The 23,136-nt window shown below is 37.1% G+C and overlaps 1 protein-coding gene across 1 annotated transcript in view; it reads left to right on the top strand.

Annotated features, from left to right (window-relative positions):
* Positions 1-23,136, top strand: part of SLC38A11 (solute carrier family 38 member 11) — a 57,193-nt gene that overhangs the window by 16,896 nt on the left and 17,161 nt on the right. Inside the window, exons 8-9 of the mRNA XM_038584690.1 lie at positions 1,090-1,169; positions 22,921-22,991. Of these exons, the coding sequence (XP_038440618.1) occupies positions 1,090-1,169; positions 22,921-22,991 (151 nt within the window). The remainder of the gene's footprint in view (positions 1-1,089; positions 1,170-22,920; positions 22,992-23,136) is intronic.

Genomic DNA, 23,136 nt, shown 5'->3' with positions numbered 1-23,136 from the left:
ACAATCTTCCATTTCACGTGTTGTAGACATAAATGTTATCCTCTGAGAGCAAAAGGCCAGGCATTCATGAAAAGAAAGCTAATATTCCATCCTATTATTACCTGAACATTTTTCCCTAAAGTCTCCCTTAAGGTGTCCTATTGGAATATCTAAATAAGTCTCCCATTGAGCAATCCCAGAGTGATTAGGAGCCCTGATGTGAAGTTAGGGTGCTTGCATTTGAATTCTCCCTCTGCCACTTTCAAGCTGTGACCTTGGGAATGTTACTTAAAAATCCCTGTTCCTCGGTAGATGAGAGGACTCATAACAGAACCTTATTTCTAGTTAAAAACTAACAACCAAGGAAACAAGGTTAACCAAATGAAATAAAAGCAATTTTACATTTTGTTTTTCTTATTAGAGAAAGAAGTCTAAAATGTGCTTATCCATTAAAAAATTAAGGGCAGAAGCACAGATTTAATAATGAGTGCACAAAATGCATATATACACAGACCAGTTTGTATTTTAGCCAGTTGAAATAGTGACAGAAGAGAAAAGAAAAAGCAAAGACTTTAGAAACACAGACCAAAGGGCAAAATCAAATAGGAAAAATAGACTAACAGAGCTAGAGAACAGAATGGAAAAAGGAGAGGCACCCCAAAAATGTGTGTGAGTGGTTGTGTGTTTGGGGGGAAGGTCCTATATTGAAAGGGGGAGGGTAAGGTAAAGACAGAAGCAGAAGAAGCAATTATAGATAGAAAAAAAGCACAAGTCAACACCAAAATAGGACCTGAAAGAGAGCACCTTCCCTTTGACCCATATCAACTAAAATCATCAGTTTTGTATTATATGCAGTAAGCCACTAAAAACATTTAAAGTCATATTGCAAGATTAGTCATATATGATACTTGTCCCCCTATTTTGACGGAAAAAATAATACTATGATCTGATAAAAATTTAGCAACACCAGTCTGTAAGAAAAAACTACTACAGGATTGTATAAACAAAAACTGTATAAAGCTCTACTCAAGTAAAAAGAGAAACACCTAATATTTTTAATACACTAATCTCTTTTCCAAACTGACGATATCTTTACATTTTCTTTTGCAGATCTCTTTTCTTTCTACAGTTTTAACAACTCTGATTCTTGGAATTGTGATGGCGAGGGTAGTCACATTGGGTCCATACATGTAAGTTTTGTTGCTATATTGGTTAGTCTCTAATTTATAGTTTTCACATAGATATTCATATGATGTATTGTAAATGCTGAAGTATAAAGTAGTCTTGGTACCTGGAAGCACCATTTATCTTCAGTATTTGACAAAATGAGAGAAAATAAAAACATCTAAGTAGACAGGCATTTTTCATTTGGCCCCTGCGTGGCTGTTGAGATTAAATTGAGTTTACTTTGTATGTTAATGGCCAGCCTTAAGAGTTAGAGTAAGGAAAGGATTTTAAATAGTGAGAAATAGGGCAGCCCAAGTGGCTCAGTGGTTTAGTGCCACCTTCAGCCCAGGGTGTGATCCTGGGGACTGGAGATCTCAGGATCGAGTCCCACGTCAGGATCGAGTCCCACGTCAGGATCGAGTCCCACGTCAGGCTCCCTGCATGGAGCCTGCTTCTCCCTCTTCCTGTGTCTCTGCCTCTCTCTCTCTGTGTCTCTCATGAATAAATAAATAAGATATTTAGAAAAAATAAGATAAATAGTGAGAAATAGGAATGAAGTAGAGTGCTTGGGAAGGTAAATGGTGGGAATTTTTATATCTATCCCAGAGATGGATTTGTTCTTAACAAAGTTTTACCAATATATCTGAAATGAGAACAAAGAATATGATGGTGTTTTCTCTGTTAGAGGAAATGTAATCGCTCTGAAAACCACCCTTTATTCCCTTCTAAAGTATATTATTTGATTATTTTGTGTTCAAATACTTTGTCATTCATAGACTGATGGTGATATCTGGTGCCATTCATTTGCTTTGGATGTTATTATCTGACCAAATAAAATGTTGACAACTGAGTACTGGTTCCCCAAATTTTAAATTTAAATTTTAAAATGTTACTTATCTACCAAACAAAGTGCAGAGGCTGCCAGTTCAAACTATGGCATTTATATACCTCAATTACAGAATAGATTCTCCCGATAAGGACTGGGGAGTTTATTACCCAGAGTCCCAAGAGAATGCTGGAATGAAATAAGCTTAAATTGACCTTAGGACAAAAGAAAATTAACATGTGACAGTGTCTAGCCCAGTGCAGGGAACATCCTGGGTCTTCAATGAATGTTACCCCCGAGGGGAAAAGAAAGGAAACCTGTTGAATAATTATCTGTAATAACATCGTTCCCAAGGTAACTTATTTTTTCCCATCCATTAACTGTTCTGTGAGATCGCATCATTTTCAACTTCATGTGGTTATGTCTGGCTTCTTAGTCTACCAGGAAAATTCCAAACAATTTGCCTCAAATTTATTTGGAAGGGGGTGCCTGGAAGGCTCAATGGTTGAGCATCTGTCTTAGGCTCAGGGCAGGATCCCCATCCCAGGGTCCCGGGATTGAGTCCCACATCCGGCTCCCTGTGGGGAGCCTGTTGTCTCTCTGCCTATGTCTCTGTCTCTCTCTCTGTGTCTCTCTTGAGTAAATAAATAAATAAAATCTTTTTTAAAAAATAAACTTGGGATCCCTGGGTGGCGCAGCGGTTTGGCGCCTGCCTTTGGCCCAGGGCGCGATCCGGGAGACCCTGGATCAAATCCCACATCGGGATCCCGGTGCATGGAGCCTGCTTCTCCCTCTGCCTGTGTCTCTGCCTCTCTCTCTCTCTCTCTGTGTGACTATCATAAATAAATAAAAATTAAAAAAAATAAAAATAAAAATAAAAATAAAAAATAAACTTATTTGGAATGAATTATGGAACATCCAGTCTAATTGCATTTGATATAACCTTTACTTTGAAAAAAAAAACAAAACCTACTCTTTAAAGGATTGAAATAAAAGAGAAAAGCATACATATCTATCATGTTTATATTAATGTTCTCTTCGAGTAACTGAATCCCAGTCCATAGTTGTAGTAGCTCGGGCTGCCAAAACAAAATTCTGTTAAACACTGGGGGTCTTTAACAACAGAAATTTACTTTCTCATAGTTCTGGAGGCTGCCAGTATGGTCCGGTTTTGGTGAGAGGTCTCTTCCTAGTTGCAGAAAGCTGCCTTGCTGCTATGTCTTCACAGGGCAGACAGTAAGGAGACAGCAAGCTCTCTGGTATCTCTACTTGGACACTAATCCCATCAAGAATGCCCTGCCCTCAAGACCTCCTCTAAACCTAATTATCTCCCAAAGTCCTCATCTCCAGATACCATCACAAAGGGGCCTTGGCTTCAATATATGAATTTTTGGAGGGAACACAATTCAATCCTTAGCCATAGCAGTTTTGAAACGCATCCAGTTCCCTTCACTGTGGCTATTTATTCTTTCATTCAGTGAACGCTCACCGAATGCCTATTGTTTCTTGCTATTTTGCTGCACCCTCAGAGAAAAAGAGCAGAGAAACTTAAGTCAGTACCTGTTGAAGGTTGTTCACAACCAAGTGGTGAAAATGAACTTATTTTTAAAACAAAAAGGAAGAAAAAGAAATGGCAGTGCCATAGAAGAAGTGCAAAACAGAGGCATAAAAGCAGTAGGGATGCCAAAGAAGAGAGTGCTTAATAGTTTGTCTGAATCAGGACCGGCTTCCTTGAAGAAAAAAATATATATATATATGATCTGGGTGTTTTAGGATGAATCTGAATTTTTTCAAATAGATAAAAGCATAAAAGGCATTTGAGGCCCAGGAAAGGTAAGCATAAAAGAACAAAAGCATATGGTAAATTCTCCTGATATTTACTTAGTACCTACTATGTTGGTACTGTAGTCACCTCTGACTTTCAAAGGCTGAGCTTACACAACAAAAAGCTAGAAAGTATACCGAGCAGAATACAATAAATAATTGTTGGTTAATGTTTCTAATTGCGTAAGACAGCATTTTTAGTTGGAGCTTTTATTATGAAAAGTGATTCTAGAGAATAAATTATTAGGTTATAATAAAAGGTCTAATAGATTTGGCAAATAGAGTACTATGAGGCCATATTGAGGGGAAAAACCCAAGTAGCTAAAAGCTGAGATAAATAAGTTAATCATTAACTCAGTCCCAAGGAGACAGTTTGAAGCAATGATTTTCCTCTCCAGGGTCACATTAGAATCACCTGAGTAGCTTTCAAAAATGCTGATGCCAGGGGCCCCCTGCAGAGATTCGGAGGGAATTGGTCTGGGAGCCAATTCATTATTGAACAGTTGTGAGGTTGTGAGCAAGCATCTTGGTTGAAAGAGACTGAAATCATGAGGACACATTTAAACGGGTGTAGCATTTCTAAAAGTCGACTAGGCCCTGTTGTGCTGTAAGTTTTCATGATTTATTCTCCACTTACTGTTTTGGTACCTTTTGTTCTACAACCTGTGTGTGAGATACTATTGTGAAAACCAAGAGAAAATATCTCTGCTCTCAAGGGGCTCCCCATTTAGTGGGGAGGATAAGGCGGTGCAAATGCCTGTCGTGGAGGCAAGCGTATCTTGACACAAAAGAAAGAGGAAGGAGAGGCCACTTCCTGGTGGCGCTAAATGAATTGATTTTATGGCCAAAGAGCTATTTATTTCTGTTGTAAACAACATGTGGTCTGTATCTTTCTAACCTTCCTCTAGCAGTGCTATCAGACTTCATCTGAGCCTTTGAAATTTTTCTAATAACAGGGATTATTTACTTAACTCTTTCAATATTTAGATGTTAAAGAAGTGTGTGTGTGTGTGTGTGTTTTTTTAATGCTGTGCCGCCTTTTATTTCTGTTTGAATACTACTGCAAACAACTTCTGTTTGTCCAGATTTACAATCAGGCTAATCAAATCCCATGTTCAAGGGTTGGCATAATAGCTAGTCAGGCAGGCTTCTTTCTGAAATATGACAGCCACGAATGCTTATAATCCATAAAACATGAGAAATTCAATACTCCATGTGTGTTTTTTCCTCATTTTTGGTTCAGAGGAATGATCAGAAAAGCTGTACTTTTTCATAGGGCTTTTAAAATGGTGTTTGGAAAAGAACTTTAAACCGGCTATCAGAAAAGAGGAAGGTTTGTGATGGCTACTGGTATTGACCTTGTTACTATGGAAACATCTTTTTAGTAGTTGTGTTTTAAAAATAAGACACACAATTCAATTTCCTTTTCCATAACTCATAAGGCCATAAATTCTGCTTTTTGATATGATTTCAAATATGTTATAGTCCAATGACTTTCAGTGCTCTTTGGAAATAATGTTCATTTTTATTGTATTTTCTAACCTTTTGCTTTCTTAAAAACTGAAGTGGCAAGGCAATTTAATTGCTTTCTAGAAAGTGTGCTAGTATCACAATGCAATGATAGTTCTTCCTTTTTTCAAACTACAATTGAGGGCATTATCACTGTGAAAACCTTCATTCTGTGCTTCATTAATATTCCATTCTTTACATTCAGAATGGAAATGATAGCATGAGGTCCAAAGTTACAACTATTTTCTCTTCATCTACATGTTTTTTATAGCATTTTAACCATTAACGCTGTATTCCAAACATAATTCCAAAAAGTGTGTCCATACCTCCAACAGACATTTATGTACATAAAATGTGCCATCTCCAAGAATCTCAATATGTATTAGTTTCTTTACCCCTTTTCCATTCGAACCCTGAAATTCTATGGTTTGATGCTATACATAAAGAGGACCTAGAAGGAATTAAAGAAAGGATCAGAAAAAAATAGGTAAAAGCAGAGGAATAGTGCATATTTGAAAAAGGGAATGATTATTTAATTCTGTCAAATACTAGCCACTGATTTTTTATGATTAAATTGTTGCCCTTTTTGTTGCAAAAGATAGCAACCATAGAACCCTAACTACTTAAAGCAAAAGATAATTTATTATCTCACATAACTTTAAAATTCATAAATATTCATGTTATTAGATTTGGTTGGGTTTCGTTTAATCAATGAAATCAGACATAGTTTTTCTTTTTTTCACTTCTTGGCTTTGCTTAATGTTTTGGCTATGGTTTCTGAAAAGCTCTCCCCTCATTGTGATGAGATGACAGTAACATAATCAGTCTACATCCATCCATTCAAGTCCAAGTCCATGAGCTTTCTCTTTTAAATTACTTCCAAACTCACTTCCATTATTAGTTCTGATTGGCTCTAATGAGGACTCATGATGATCCCAGACCCTATCATCATGGCCTATGTTAACTTGCTCATATCTATGTTACATGCTTACCCTTGATGCTAAGGATACAGTCAGCCCCACTAAAGCACATGGACTGAGAGAAGAGGAAAAGGTAGTCCTAAAAAAGTCAAAGCAATGATGCCAAAGAAGAGGAAGTAGTCACTGCATGATACTACTATAGATGTCCACTTCAGCTGAGAGGAGGTTACTGGTAGCCTTTTGAAGTAACAATCCCATGATATGGGTGGACACCAGATTAGAGAGAATTAAAATGCAAGTGAATGATAGAGAAGTGAATTGAACAAATATCCACCTCCTTTTGTTTTTTAAGAGCATCAAGGAATGAAAATAACATGACAAAATAGTGGCTTGAGACAGTAAGATCTCCAACAAATGCTTTTTTTTTTTTACCATGGGAGATATTAAACATGTATAGGTCAAGCCAAAAGATGGAACCCAAGTCCCCCAGGAGACCTTGAAAAGTTGTAATTTATAGTATAGAGTAATCCTTGCAGAGGAACTGGGTTGCTCCTTCTTCCTCTTGCAACAATAAGATCAAGTATGGAGAGTAAAACATGGATACATTCTGAAGACCAGTGAAGCACTTTTGAAAGTTCATGCCCAGTAGGCTCTGTTTTTTTCAGAGATGAGATTATTATCTGAGAGTGTAGTAGACAAAGGTATGTTTAGAACCTGAATATTTTAATTGGTTATATTTGGAAATTTCTCCATAGAAAGTGAGAAGGGATCTACACATGTAATAAAATAATCACATTATATGTTAAATTATCTTTATTCATATTTTATGCATTTTCTTGTGTATTTTATGCCTTTCCCACAATTATAAGCTCCATGAGAACAAGGATCACATTTGCTTTTTCCACACCGCATATCCATTATTCAGCACAGTGCCTAAAGCAGAATTAGAATTGCAACAAAAAACTGTAAAATGACCAGTTGAATAAAGGAATGGACCCTTAAGCCTTCTGCTTTTGGTTGATTCAACTTGGAAATTAACTGACCATAATTTCAGAGTAATGAGACAATAATAATTATCCTGAGACAATAAAAATTTCAGGCAAAAGCATTCCCTGTCAAAGATAATTTTCCTAAGCCTACTTCCTCACTAACATAATTAGCTAACTCATCTGCTAAAATACCATTTGACTCCAAGTTCTGCAGCACTGTTAGAATTAGTGGTACATTTAGCTAGACAGATTGCCTACATGAAGCGACAAATAGGACCACCATTTGACTTGAGTCTACATGCAAATAGGAAAAAACAGCTGCAAGACAATATATTCTCAGAGAAGTTTAGTCCAGCAACTGTGTTAGTGGAGCTGAAGGAATAGTCTAGGCTATTCCGAGTTAAGAACTTATTCCACTTTTCATCAATGATTTTTATAAATGGCTGCCATAGTGAGATTTGCCACCTGCCTGTTATTTCCAGCGAGAAGCCAGACTGGTCTGTGGCATAGATTCACAACCAAGGAGCAGAAATAGAGTAGCCCGTTCTTTCGGTCAGCAAGCATTTATGAAATGTCTAGCTGGGGTTAGTCACTCATCTAGGTATTTGGGCTATGAAGATGAAGAAAGCACAGTCCCTGACCTTGGATACCTATAGTTTCCGGATGGGGAGAATAGACATTTGGAAGATAATTTCAATATAATAATTCATAGAATTATGGGAAAATGCCTTGGAAACAGAGAAATAACTGTTAGCCCGACCTGGGCAGGCAGGTAATAATATTTCAAGGTAAGAGAATATGACCTGTTGCTTGAAAATATGTACTGGTATTAACTGGATCAAAAAGGAAAATGGAGGGATGTTGGAAGCTATTTTTGGCAGGAGTATGTGAGGCCGAGACATGTGATATGTATAGTGGCAGAAGCAGTTCAAGGTTCTAACACTGGGAAGGACCTAGAGAAAAGGGATCCTGTCATTGGTTTGGGAACTATGAAAATGATAATGCTGCCCTTGAGAATTTTCTCAAAAACTTTATTTTCAAAAAAAAAAAACTTTATTTTCCTTATATTACTCCTCAATATATATATTTTATCATACTTTAATAGTAATCATGTCTCCATGTTATCTCATTTTTTTTTAGATTTTATTTATTTATTCATTAAAGACAAAGAGAGAAAGAGAGGCAGAGACATAGGCAGAGGGAGAAGCAGTGAGCCCGATGTGGGACTCGATCCCAGGACTCTGGGATCACACCCTGAGCCAAAGGCAGATGCTCAACCACTGAGCCACCCAGGTGCCCCTCCATGTTACCTCATTTAAACAACTGCTGAAGATGGTGCTTTCCTAATCCACAGACCCGTGTTCTCCCATCACCACTACCTGTGTAGCTTCTGTGCTTAGGAAGTCACTAGACTTTAGTGATTGTGAGCTGAAAGTTTGGTAAGACTGTGCAAAGAAATGATGGTAGACAGGTTGGCAGAGACCAATAGGGAAGGAAAGCTTCATGTGTAGCAGTAAGAAATTTGAATTCGTTCCTTAGCCAATGGGGCATTGGAGGTTCTTCAGCAGGAGAGCAACCGGAGCCAGTCTCCATATCAAAGGACTCATTTACAGCAGAGGTGAGGATAGTGGAGGTACAAAGACTTGGAAGGAGGCTATCTCTAGCAAGAATCTGGGCAAAAGACATCTGAACAGTATAAGGACAAGGCTGGTAGAAATGAAGAAGAGGAAGGTGATGCCAAGGTGTCCAGCGTGGACAACCAGACTGTTAGATGGTCCAGAATTCACCATCAAAAGGAGAAGATGGGAGAGTCTATTCAGTCCATTAGCATTTGCTTACTGAGTCAGTCACTTTTTGTAGGATCTGGGTCTGTGAAGATCAATATGGCACCGTCCCTTTCTGCAGGTTTTTTATTATTATTATTATTATTTATGATAGTCACACACACAGAGAGAGAGAGGCAGAGACAGAAGCAGGCTCCATGCACCGGGAGCCCAACGTGGGATTCGATCCCGGGTCTCCAGGATCGTGCCCTGGGCCAAAGGCAGGCACCAAACCGCTCCGCCACCCAGGGATCACCTCTGCGGGTTTTTATAACTCATTTTGGATATGTTAGGGTGGATAAACACATAAAAGATAACCCCAAGACTATTTAATAGGATTATGAGCAATGTGCTGTAGAAACATAGAGGAAGGACCCTAGCTTCTTTTAAGTTGTTAACTAGGAGAGGAAGCAGGTCTGGGAAAATCATAGTAAATGTTTATATTTAATATCTTGATTTTGAGTAACTCTTGGAATGGGTAAGAAAACAAAGGAGAAGAAGTCATTTAGTGTTTTGGAAATGCAAGTCAAATTTAGGGAGAGTCTGGAATGGGGAGGATTGTACAGGAACAATGCGTAAGGTGATGAATGACATAACCCAAGGAGAACCCACTGAAAAATAATTATCTGGAACTCACATCTGAAATTACATTTATTCTAATATAAATTCACATTGTATTTTAATTTAATAATGTCTTGTGAAAAACACAGAAGGGAACCAAAATAACACTCATAATTCTAACAGGTTCTCATCCCACTGAGAAGTGAACGTGCCCCCTCCTACTCACTCTCTGCCCTTTCAATCACAATTCACAAAAACAGTTAACATCAACTTTTGAAGAGTTCGCAGAGGAATTGAAGCCAATAGTGGGGAAAAAAGGAAAAAGTGACAGAATAAGAATCAAAAGTGGTTGGTGTCCCAAATGGAAAACAGGAAGTGTTTGTCATGTTTATGGTGCCAAGTTGTACAAACTTTTTATATGATTCATAAAAAAAAATCCAAAATTATATTTTGGCAAAAAAATCAGCATAATGTTTTATGTAAATGTTAATTCAAGATTAGCTTTATGTAAAATTTGTTTTTTAAAAAAGAACCAGCTTTGATGTTTAGAGTGATCCCCAAGAAGAACTTTCCTGAACAGCTTTATATGTTCCCATAAACCCCAATGGTTTATAGAAGAGAATCAGAAGAAACCCGAGCTGGGAGCAATGAGGTGAGAGCTGTCAGCTGATGCCCAGGCTGGGGCAATGGGCAGACTTGCCTGTGGCATCGGTATAGCTTGTGGTGTGGCCGGGGAGCTTTTGTTTGCATGCCAGCTGGACCACCCAACTGTCAGATGTGTGTGATTGAAGAGGGAAATATGCCGAGATTATATGATACAGGAGGTGCCTATGTGTAGCTGAAAGGAGGTAGGGCAAGTGCCACAGAGGTGGATGTTTGATCCCCCGGATCAGAGGTCTGATGTTCTGGGGACCAGAAGCCATCCCCTTGAAGCTTGTTTTCCTAAGTGTGTGAAGGCTGGAGATATATTTGATAGGACCTGCCTTCTGCTGTGTTGCCTTATTACTACTCAGCTGTTGTGAAGATAAGGTGGTTTGCCCTTTAAAATAGGATGAAATGTCTGAATGCAAGAATCCAAACTGAAATGATTTTGCAAAGTGAATTTATCTCCCTTAAACCTCCCCACTCCCATCCCGCTCCACACCCACAAAAGGTTTCTAAAAAGAATATAACTAAGCATTTGACTGGATTTTTTTTTAGAGTAAGGGAAGCCGTCATTCTTTTGAAAGTAATTTGCCATGCAAGGCTGCAAAGTGCTATAAGCCTATTTCGCTTTTTGTTAATAGTAAAATATATTAAAACACTTGAAGCATTGCACCTTAAATGATCTGAACCTTATAGGAAGCCTCTGTTAATTTGCTGTGATATATTTGAAACTCTGTGAGACATTTTATAGGATCCTGTTTCTTCCTGGTATTGCTTTTATTTGGATTTATTTTTTCTAAAAAACAATACACTCACATGTTTTTTACAAAATCAGATATTACAAATGGCTTTTAATGAAATAGAGAAGCCTTATACCAAATCCTTTTCTATTTTAGTTGTATTTCTTGACATTCACATCTTTACTCCTGCATAATATGCTTCTGTTAGGTCTGGATTCTTACTCTTATATAGTAGATGATGATTTCTCTGACTCAATTTATCTTTCCTTTTGACCCTAACTTAGTATGTGGAGATATAACACCATGTTCAAAATTAGTTCTATTTCTCTTCTGGTACACTTTTCCCTAGAATTAGTACTTGCTTTTCATTGTGTTTTTAACTGTGTTTAGCGGGATGTCCAGTTTAGCTTTTTTTTTTTTTTTTTTTTTAATAAGACTTTGAGTTTTTTGAAGCAGTTTTAGGTTCACAGCAAAGTTAAGAGGAGGGTACAGAGATTTTCTATATACTCACTACCAACCTACATGCATAGCCTCGCCCTTACCCATATCTCCCACCAGAGTGGTACATTGACTGCAACTGATGGACCCAAATAAGTACATTATAATCACCAAGGTCTATAGTTTATAATAGAGTTCACTTTTGGTGTTGTACATTCTGTAGGTTTGTACAAATGTATAATGTCATGTATCCACTGTTATATTATCATGCAGAGTATTTGCACTGCCCTAAAAATCCTGTTCTTCTCCCATTCATACCCTTCCCCCAACCACCAGCCCCAAGCAACCACTCATCTCTTTTCTGTCTCCATAGTTTCAGAATGAAATATAGTTGGAATCATCCAATATGCATGTAGCCTTTTCAGATTGGCTTCTTTCACTTAGAAATAGGCATTTAAGATTTCTCCATGTCATTTCATGGCTTAATAGTTCATGTTTTTTTTAGCACTGAATAATATTCCATCATTTGGATGTACCACAGTTTATTTACTTACCTGTTGAAGGTCATCTTGGTTGCTTCCAAAATGTGACCATTATGAATAAAGCTGCTATAAATACCGTACACAGGTTTTTGCGTGAACAGAAGTTTTCAGGTCCTTTGGTAAATAACAAGTAATGTAAGTGCTGGATTGTATGATTAGAGTATGTTACTTTTTTAAGAAACCACCAAACCGTCTTCCAGAGTGGATGTGTGATTTTGCATTCCCTCCAGCAATGAATGAGTCCCTTTTACTCCACATCCTCGAGAGCATTTGGTGTTGTCAGTGTTCTGGATTTTGGCCATTCTGATAAGTGTGTAGTGGTATCTCATTATTGTTTTAATTTACATTTCCTTGATGGCATATGATATGGTGTATCTTTTCATACACTTATTTACCATCTGTATATATTCTTTGGTGAGGTGTCTGTTAAGTCTGTGGCCCATTTTTATTTGGATTGTTTGTGTTCTTATTGTTGAGTTCTAAGTGTTCCTTATATGTTTTAGATAACAGTATTTCATGACATTTGTCTTTTGCGTTTATTTTCTCCTGGTTTTTAGCTTTTGGTTTTGTTCATTTTGTTACTCCTTCCCCAAATACTCAAAAATGTGATCTACAGATTTTATTATTTTTCTTGAAGATCTCCGTCACAGAGCCTTCCACCCCCTTGCTCCTTTCTGAATGGATTGATTTCTGTTGGCTGCCCCACTGTCATCCTAGGCTTCCTTTTACTTCTGTTTTTGTGTTAGGCGCCTTATACCCAGGATCTCATATCTTTAATTTTTCTTTATTTTCTCTACTTTCCAGAGCATCTGACATAACTTTCTGTTGTCTCTGAGTCTTGCACACACAGGAGTTTGAGCCTTCTTTTCGTCATTAGCTCTTTTTATGCGGCTGTTACTTCTTCCATTCTCTGAGTTACCATGTAAGCATCTGCTTTCCTGTTCCCAAAATGTCTTCTCCACTGAGGTCTCTCCATTATCCCCACCCCCCATGGATCTATCCCCATCTTAAATTTCTTTAATATCATTTTAGTAAGGTCTGAAGAGAGAAAGATGGTTAATATATGTGGGCCACCCAACATGTTTCATTGGATGTCCAAGTTTAACTTTGGATGGATTGATTTGCCTGAGGATTTAAGTACAAATTAAAACATTTTTTTTTTGCATGCATTTTTCTCCTTTGAGAAATTCTTTCTTCCTTTCTTTCTTTCTTTCTTTCTTTCTTTCTTTCTTTCTTCCTTCCTTCCTTCCTTCCTTCCTTCCTTCCTTCCTTCCTTCCTTCCTTCCTCTCTCTCTCTCTCTCTCTCCTTTCTTTCTTTCTTTCTTTCTTTCTTTCTTTCTTTCTTTTCTTTCTTTCTTTCTTTCTTTCTTTCTTTCCTTCTTTCTTTCTTTCTTTTTTTTCTTTTCTTTTCTTTCTTTCTTTCTGAGTTTGAAATTATGTCAAAAAGCAGCAGACCTAGAGTATGGGTGTCCAGGTGGAGAAGGATCAGAAAATTCTGTCTCCAAATTTATCCAATTTACTGAATTACCTAAGCCCCTTCTCCAGCTCTTAATTTACAGCTGCTATGATGCTATTACTTAATTGAGAGATTAGGAAGAAAAGAAAGAACAACTACCATCTGCATTGGCACTTACTTTAAAGCTCTGGGAAGAGATAGCTACAAAAAACAATGACTAAGCAAGTTTTTATCTTGTTTCATTGGATATTTCTTTTTTTAGCACCCCAAATTGGGAATTATTTCTGCCTGCCATTTATGCATTTAGCAAAAGTTACTGTGTCTTCAATATGGTAAAAATCATGAGATAGATTTCCTATCGCTTCCAAATAGTATTAATAAACACACACACGGGCATGTGAGTGGGCTCAGTGGTTGAACATCTGCCTTTGGCTCAGATTGTGACCCTGGAGTCCTGGGATCAAGTCCCACATTAGGATCCTGGCAGGGAGCCCGCCTCTTTTTCTGTTTATGTCTCTGCCTCTCTCTCTGTGTCTTTCATGAAAAAATAAATAAAACCTTAAAAAAATGTTTTAAATTAAAAAACACATACACGCCTCAAGATTTTATATATAAGGCCGTTTTACCTTATTAAAACAAAATGCAAGACTTCCAAGTAATTCCTGAAAGTGAAGCTCTTAAGTTTCCAGGTCATGTAAGTTAGCCTCTGGCTGTCTCTAAGAAGGTAGTGCTGCGTGTTCAAGAGATGAACTTAAATGTCACTGTACTTATATTTTATCAATGCCAATGATAAAATACAACTATATTCTTTCATAAACTTTCTTAGTGGTAAAATACAAGAGGAAGAACTTTTATCTTAGCAATATTGACAGGATAAACCCTTTCTATAATTTGAAATTGATGTAACAAAAAGTAATATGAATAACCCTTAATTTGTGTATGTGTACATTCGTGCTTGTACATATAGATAGGAACTTTAAAATGTAAAAGGTTAATTTTAAACTTTTTTTTTCTTTTAAACGATTAGTTTAAGATATTATCTGGTGATTAAATAATCAGTTTGCCTCTCTATTCATTTTAAATGTCAAAAATCTTCAGGTTTAATGAGTGCCCTCTTGAAACATTTCATTGTCTTCCATTGGCAGTAGTGTCCACACCACTGTAGCAAAACTTATCATATAACACAGAGCTACAGCTTATCCGGTGAGAATGATGGCTGGGCTAAGGTATAAACCCTCGAGTGAGTGAGGTGAGCAGTTCCACGTACCCTGAGACTGTCTAACATGGCCTTATGCAGTTGGAGGTTTGCACCAATTTGACAAACCCAATTGTGCACAAAATTGGTATATAGGATAAAATACTTAATGTTTACTGTGAATATCCAAAACAAAAGAATCATTTCATTTTTTTTCATCAGTATCAACCCATTTGGTAGCATGTATGTCTATTCTCAAGATTAACCATTCATTTATTTTAAATAAAGCAGCTCATCTTCCCCCAGGTCCCTTCATTCTCTAAAAGAATATGAATATACCACGATGAATTGTAGTACACAAAATGAAGATTGCATTTTGCCTACTTGCAGGTCCTTATAGCTAGACTAAGACATGTATTGTTCCTTTAATGATAACATAAGGGACACGGGAGAAAGAGTGGAAGGAGGTCTCATCCAACATTGATTGTCCACTACATATCACAATCTTTCATTCATTTTCTCGCTTAACCCTATGTCAGATATGTAAACAGAATTATTACTATTGCCTCTGTTCAATAGAGAAAACAGAGACCAGTGTCATTAAGTTATCTGCCCCAAGGCACTCTGCTAGTCTACCATAATACTAAGATTTAAATCCAAGTCTGTCTGACCTCAAAACCTGTGTTTTTTTTTTTCCATTACAGCCTTCTGTATCCCATATGGTTTTTCTTAGTCATAAGAAAGGTTTTCCTTCACAGAGGAAATTAAGTTCATTATTGTTTTAGTTGTCCTTTATTGATATTAACCACATTTTGGTCTGTATATACTATATATTACTGTGATTACAGTAAATAAAAGAAGCAGGTAGGAACCACGTAGAGGTAAAGAGCTAAAAGTCCATTTATCAGCAGGTAACATTAACACTTGCGGAAGAGACACTATTGACCTCAGAGGACTAATTTCAGAACTATTGGCTTCCATTGTAAACTCTAGACACACACGAGTGAATGCAGTTGGTTTCAGTTCCTCGGGGAAATAAATTCAACAGTAGCAATAGAAGAATCTAAAACAAAGAAGAATTGGAGAGTAGTTTTTATTTGGGGTTTTTTTTTTTTTTTTTTCAGAAGAAAACTTGCCTCACTTTGTACAAAATAACTACTCCAGGGATCCCTGGGTGGCGCAGTGGTTTAGTGCCTGCCTTTGGCCCAGGGCGCGATCCTGGAGACCCGGGATCGAATCCCACGTCGGGCTCCCGGTGCATGGAGCCTGCTTCTCCCTCTGCCTATGTCTCTGCCTCTCTCTCTCTGTGTGACTATCATAAATAAATAAAAATTAAAAAAAAATAAATAACTACTCCAGGAGAGTTGTATGTTAATTAATATGTTTGGATTTGAATTATCATTTGAAAGCCATTCCCTGTTTATAGGTAATTTAATTCAACTTATACTTTAAACTTTTTTTAAAAAAAGCACTCATCTTATAATTTAATTATTTAATACAAATTAAATTTAATTTAGTTGATTCATATTTTAAAATAATTCAATATGACTATTATGTACTATGTCTTTTCTTCCAAGCCTCTATTCATAATAACAATTTCAATTTGTTTCCCCTAGTTTGTTGGTTGTTTTCTTTTAATTTTTATGTATTTTGCAGGCTCTGCTATCCTTGGTTCTTTATAAGTTAAAGAAGTATTTTTTCTGTCATTACACTCAACTCCTCCATTCTACTTGTCCTTTAGAAAATTCAAGTGGTAAACAATACTGAAATATACAACATAAGCTACCCTATAGGAAATTGTGTTTTTTTAGGATTTTATTGATTTATTTGACAGAGTGAGAGAGCACGAGCAGGGTGGAGGGACAGGAGGGGAAGGAGAAACAGGCCCCCCACTGAGCAGGGAGCCCCACATGAGGGCTTGATCCCAGGACCCCAGGATCATGACCTGAGCCAAAGGCAGGCACTTAACTGAACCACCCAGGCACCCCTACACTATAGGAAAAAAATTAAACCTCTCTTGGTAATTTAACTCTTTTAGACCATTAGAAAATAATTAGATGTCTGGGGTGCCTTGGTGGCTCAGTTGGTTGGGCATCTGCCTTTGGCTCAGGTCATGATCCTGGAGTTCAGAGATGAGCCTCACAAAGAGGCCTGCATTGGGTTCCCTGAAAAGTGAGAAGTCTGCTTCTCCTTCTCCATCTGCCCCCCTCCCCTACTCATGTCACTGTCTCTCTCTCCCCCTCACTCTCTCGCTCAAATAAATAAATAAAATATTTTTTATTAAAGATTTTATCCATTTATTCATGAGAGACAGAGAGAGAGGGAGAGAGAGAGAAAGAGAAAGAGAGAGAGACAGAGACACAGGCAGAGGGAGAAGCAGGCTCCATGCAGGGAGCCCGATGTGGGACTCAATCCCGGGACTCCAGGATCACGCTCTGAGCTGAAGGCAGATGCTCAACCACTGAGCCACCCAGGGACCCCAAATAAAATCTTTTTTAAAAGTGAAAAAATAGATTTCTGAACAAAAATTATCTATATGATTTCTTCTAGCTCTGTATGGCCCAATATAGTAGCAACTAGTCACATGTGACTATTTAAGTTAGATAAAATTAAATAAAATTAAAAATTAGTTCCTCAGTCACACTAGCCATAATTTCAAAGGCTCTATAGCCACATGTGGTTAGTAGTAACTATACTGAACAGCACAGGTGTAGACCAGTTCCATCATCACAGGAAACACTATTATATAGTGCTGTTCTAGATTATGAGATAGGATAAACATCAAGATTATTTATTTTCTTTCTTTCTTTCTTTCTTTCTTTCTTTCTTTCTTTCTTTCTTTCTTTCTTTCTTCTTTCTTTTCTTTCTTTCTTTCTTTCTTTCTTTCTTTCTTTCTTTCTTTCTTTCTTTCTTTCTTCTTTTTCGGCAGTATCCTCAGCGATTTATAACAGTGGTTGCAACATAGGTAGTGGCCAACAAATATTTGTTGAAAATTGAACAAACTGAATAAGTGATTGGAAAGCAGGAGAAATAGTTTCAGTTGTAGAGTATTTATGGAAATTTAAGGTTAAAACTTAGGTTCAGGTCCAGAAAGGTTTTATGTAGAAAATATTGTATAATCATATAAAATTCAGGAAGAAGGAAATTGGACTAGATCTTCTTAAAATAACTTTCTATGTTTACTTCAATATTTATCAGCAATAGAGTATTATATTTAAAAGTCAACTCATTTCTTTTTCCCTAGAGATATATTCTTGTTGGTTTAAAATCATTCCTACGTTTATACTTGTAGTATGCTTTTATGTATTCACAACAATATCTAGTATTGATTAGTATGTCTGTAAAATATACATAAATAACTACCATGGTTAAAAATGGGGATGCCTGGGTGGCTCAGTGGTTGAGCACCTGCCTTTGGCTCAGGGTGTCATCCCGGAGTGTCTAGATCGAGTCCCACATCTGGATCCTTGTATGGAGCCTGTTTTTCCCTCTGCCTATGTCTCTGCCTCTCTCTCTCTCCCTGTGTCTCTCATGAATAAATAAATAAAATCTTTTAAAAAATGCATTTTCTCTTCTGTAATTCATGATTTTTCCTTCAGTATTGTATGCCATATATTTCCATTTTGATACAGTTAGCACTGAGTGACTCATTTTAGTTGCTCTTATGGCACACAATTTTATGTTTATGTCATGATTTACTTGTGGATTTATTTATCAATTCTATTGTCTGAAATTGAGGTAATTTGGCTAATATAAACAATGCAGTAGCAAAGATCCTTATTCATATCTTTTGTGCACACATGTACTTTCCTAATCTAGGATAATATGGAGAAATGAAATTGTTACAACCTTTGAGTATCTTCAACTGACTAGATATTGTCAAACTCTTCTTCAAAGTATCTTACAACTTACAGTTCCCTCCATAATAATTGCAAATTGTCTTTTCCCAGCAATTTGTCAACTTTGCTCTTGTTGAATTAAGTGTAAAATGCCTTTTTTTTCTTTTTCTTTTTTCTAAAATGCCTTTTTGTATGGATTTCATTTGAGTTTCTCTGATTATAAAGGAAAGTGAGCAACTTGTAGCATAATTATTGACCATTCTTGTTTCTTTTTCTGTCAATTGACTATTGTTCATTGCTTATTGGAATATCCTATATCCATAACAAATTGTGTTTCCAAGTTTTTAGCTTATCTTTATATTTTAATTTTTTTTTATATTTTAAATTTTTATATGGATTATTTTATCATACAAACAGTTTCAGGTTTCTCAATCCTTACTTTTATGTTGCTTTTACAGTTTTTTTAAAATTTTTTTTTTTTTTAAAATCTACGATAGTCACACACACAAAGAGAGGGAGGCAGAGACACAGGCAGAGGGAGAAGCAGGCTCCATGCACCGGGAGCCCGACGTGGGACTCGATCCCGGGTCTCCAGGATCGCGCCCTGGGTCAAAGGCAGGCGCTAAGCCGCTGGCGCCACCCAGGGATCCCGCTTTTACAGTTTTTTTAAAGAATTTCTTTCCTCCTTGAATATAAATTTTATTCTTTGAATTTAAATATTAATTTGGGGGAGAATTGACATCTACATGATATTGAGTCACCTATTCATATACATGAATATGGCGTATCTTTCCATTTATATATGTTTTCCCATAAAATTATATCATGCCATTAGGGTTATGCGTATCATTTAAAATATGTAGTGTTTTTATTGCCAATGCCATTTAAAAAACATTCTAATTGGCTATTACTTATGTACCTCAGCCCTACTGATTTTCATGTATCAAGCTTATATCCAGTAACCTTGCTAAATACTCTTATTAATTTCAATAGCTTGTCAGTAAGTTCCCCTGAATTTTCTTTTAAGATTTTGTTTATTTATGCATGAGAGACACAGAGAGAGGCATAGACATAGGCAGAGGGAGAAGCAGGCTCCCTGCAGTGAGCCCAATGTGGGAGTCAATCCCAGGACCTTGGGATTATGACCTGAACCAAGGGCAGGTGCTCAACCACTGAGCCACCCAGGAGTCCCTCCCCTGAATTTTCTATGTAGACAATTATATTGTGTTCAAATAATTTACCCCTTTCCAATGATTACATATCTTATCACTTCTTATTTTATTGCATTAGCTAGGAATTCCTTGATATAGTCTGGGAGCAGTGATAGTAAATATCCTTACCTGATTTTCACCTTTAATTGTAATATTTGTAAATTTTCACTATTAAATATGTCATTTGCTATAGATTTTGGTAGATATTCTTATCAGATTAAAGAAGTTCTATTTTATTAATAGCTTGTTTAAAGCGTGTTTTTCAATGTTAGCTCTGGATTGTAGGCTCTTCTACATATTTTGAGAGCTCATAAGATTTTTCCCGCCATTAATCCGTTGATGAGATGGATTCCATTAATGGACTTTTCTGTTACTGAACAACCCTTGCATTTCTTTGAAAAACTCTTCCTAGTCATGATTTTTTCTTATACACTGCTTGTTGCATTTGCTATTTGATTTTGTATTTCAGCATCTATAGTTTAAAATCAGAACAGCACATAACTTCATTTTCTCAACCATTATGGGTATCAAATTTCCAGAAATCTCTAAATATGCCAAGAAACTTTCTCTCTCTCTCTCTCTCTCCCCCCCACCTCTGTGTGTGTGTGTGTTTGTGTGTGTGTGTGTGTGTGTAGCTGGTTGATTCTGCAACTAATTCTAATTTCAGGCTGTTTTATAAAATATTGGAAATCCATATTCAATGTCTTTTTCCTTCTCTTTATCTAGATTTGGACATACATGCTCTCCTATCTGCAACATCTTTTCTTGGTATTTTCCATCTTATAAAATCAGCATCATTGGGGTGCCTGGATGGCTCTGTTGGTTAAGAGTCTGACTTGATATCAGCTCAGGTCATGATCTCAGGGTTGTGAGATAGAGCCCCAAGTAAAGTGCTACACTGGGCCTGGAACCTGCTTAACATTCTCTCTCTCCTTCTGCCCCGTGCCCCTGCCCCACATGTGTGCACTCTCTTAAATAAATAAATAAAATCAGTACCATTTAGGTGAACACAAAAAAATTCAAAATTAGGAAGCCTAGGTGGCTCAGCAGTTAGTTGAGTGTCTGCCTTTGGCCCAGGGCATGATCCTGGGCTGGGGTCCCAGGATCAAGTCCCACATCAGGCTCCCTGCATGGACCCTGCTTCTCTCTCTGCCTGTGTCTTTGCCTCTCTTTGAGTCTCTCATGAATAAATAAATAAAATCTTTTAAAAATTCAAAATCATCTCTATGTTCTAGTTCATATTCCATCTTATCTAGGAATATATTCATTGAAGCATATGGACCAGGAAAGATTTTAAAAACTTGAGTGGAGGAAGAAAAATGAAAATCAAACTCCTACCTTTTTTAAAGAGTTAAAAATTAGGACACCACTATAATCTGTACATGAGGGGAAAATGAGTGTTAATCATGTGCAAATACTCTAACAGAGAAAATAGGTATTTTAAAAAGGTATGTTAAAATAGGTATGTTAAAAAGCTTAAAATCTTCCGAGTTTCTGTAATTTTTAGCACTGCTTTTCTGAATCATTTTTTAAAGACTGGGGACAAAATCTGTCCACATTAACCTTGGAATCGGACAGGTGTACTCTTAGCAGTTAATGTTCACTGCAGGAAGAGTAGTGGAGACAGCAGGTGGCAGCAGCTCCCACTCAAAAAACCTGGAATCACAGCAAGCTTTGGAGCAGCCTGCGGCCTCCCTTGTAGGCTGGCCAGTTCTTCTGTGCCGGTAACTGCTCATTCGAAATATGAAAAAGAAAGTAAAGAAGAAGGAAAGGGAGAGGAGAAGAGAGGAGAAGAGAGGAGAGGAGAGGAGAGGAGGGGAGGGGAGGGGAGGGGAGGGGAGGGGATAGGAGGGGAGGGGATGGGAAAGGAGGAAGGAGGGAAGGAGGGAAGGAAGGAAGGAAGGAAGGAAGGAAGGAAGGAAGGAAGGAAGGAAGGAAGGAAGGAAGGAAGGAAGGAAGGAAGGAAGGAAGGAAGGAAAAGAGATATAATGCATAAATCCCACTAACTTTGACATAGGAAATGAGACTTTTTTTACATGGAGAATGAATAACAAACTCAGGAAATAGGTTTACACCTATTGCCTTTATGCTTTCTAAGACTCTCCTTCCTCTTTCCCTTCTTCTATTTTAATGTATTCTTTTGGTTTTCACTCAAGCCTTTCCTTTTCAGGGAAGCTGGATATCTTTTAGCCATTTTGCGTACTTTTTATTAAATGACAATGAATTATAATAATAAGCTGATAATATTAATGTCACACACTCAATGGATTATGTACTACTGTCATAACCCTTATTTTCTAGATATCGAAACTGAAGGACAGAAAGGTTAATACTTGCTTAAGATCGCACAGTTGATAGGTAGAAGGAGCCAGAAGACTAACACAAGCTGTCTGATCTCAGAACCAGACTTTTGACCATTATTCAGGGATATGTCAACCAGGGAGACCAATTTCTGCCAAAGACAAGCAGGCAAATGTTTTTAATTCCATTAAGAAATACAATTCTTCAGTTAATTTAAATCCATGTATTTCCAAAAACGTCTTTGAGAAGTATTTCCACAGGTGGGAATTGAAGTCACTGACAGTTCAGTGTGAAAGAGATCCTGGGATGGACAGCACATCTCATCTTCTTCACTTATAATCTGTGGAAGCTCCACAAATTTTATCACCACCCAGAGCCTAACTTTCCTAATGTATTAAATAGTAACAATAATACTTAAGTGTCACTGTGAAGATTGAGATGTCATAGGGTGATTCCCAGAATACAATTAAAAACATCCTCAATTAGTACTAGTTCACGTCCACCTTGTTCGGTAAAACTGTAGTCCCAACTATGAATTTCCCTTGAGTCGGATGAACCTGGAGAATGAGTTAAAGGGGAATGAAGGAAGCATTGGTTAACCATGAGGAGGAACCCTGCATCATTAATTTTTGTATCTCCCTCAATCTTCAATGATGAGTGCATACAAATATTTGTTGTTAAATTGGTGAGTAAATAAAGTCACAAAATTAAGTAGTCAGTGGATTTTTTAAATATGTAAAAATAAAGTCTTTCCAAGTATGCATTTTTAGAGAACTGAGGTAACCATAACATGTATGTTCCTGGGAAGTTATTTATAATTAAGGAAGATTCATGAGGGCCCCTTTTTCTGACCTCAAGATACTCAGTTTTTATTGTGACACCATTTGTTGTTCTCCGACATGCTTAGGCTTGCATTTGTTTGATCACTCACTAAATTACCTGATTTATCTTCTAGACCAAAAACAGAAGATGCTTGGGTATTTGCAAAGCCCAGTGCCATTCAGGCGCTTGGCGTCATGTCATTTGGTGAGTATATGATTTCAAAGCCCCTTTCTCAATATGGAGTCTTCGGTATAATGAAAAAGTTTCATATTTGTGTCTGGAGAGCAGATGTCCTAAGTTTTAGACTTCCTATTAACAGCATATGATCCAGTTTGTGCCAACATAAAAT

The sequence above is a fragment of the Canis lupus genome, chromosome 36, assembly GCF_011100685.1.
Source record: "Canis lupus familiaris isolate Mischka breed German Shepherd chromosome 36, alternate assembly UU_Cfam_GSD_1.0, whole genome shotgun sequence".
In the NCBI taxonomy this organism is placed as follows: Eukaryota; Metazoa; Chordata; class Mammalia; order Carnivora; family Canidae; genus Canis; species Canis lupus.
Note: the sequence above shows the minus strand (reverse complement) of the source record. Positions and strands in the feature narration are given on the sequence as shown.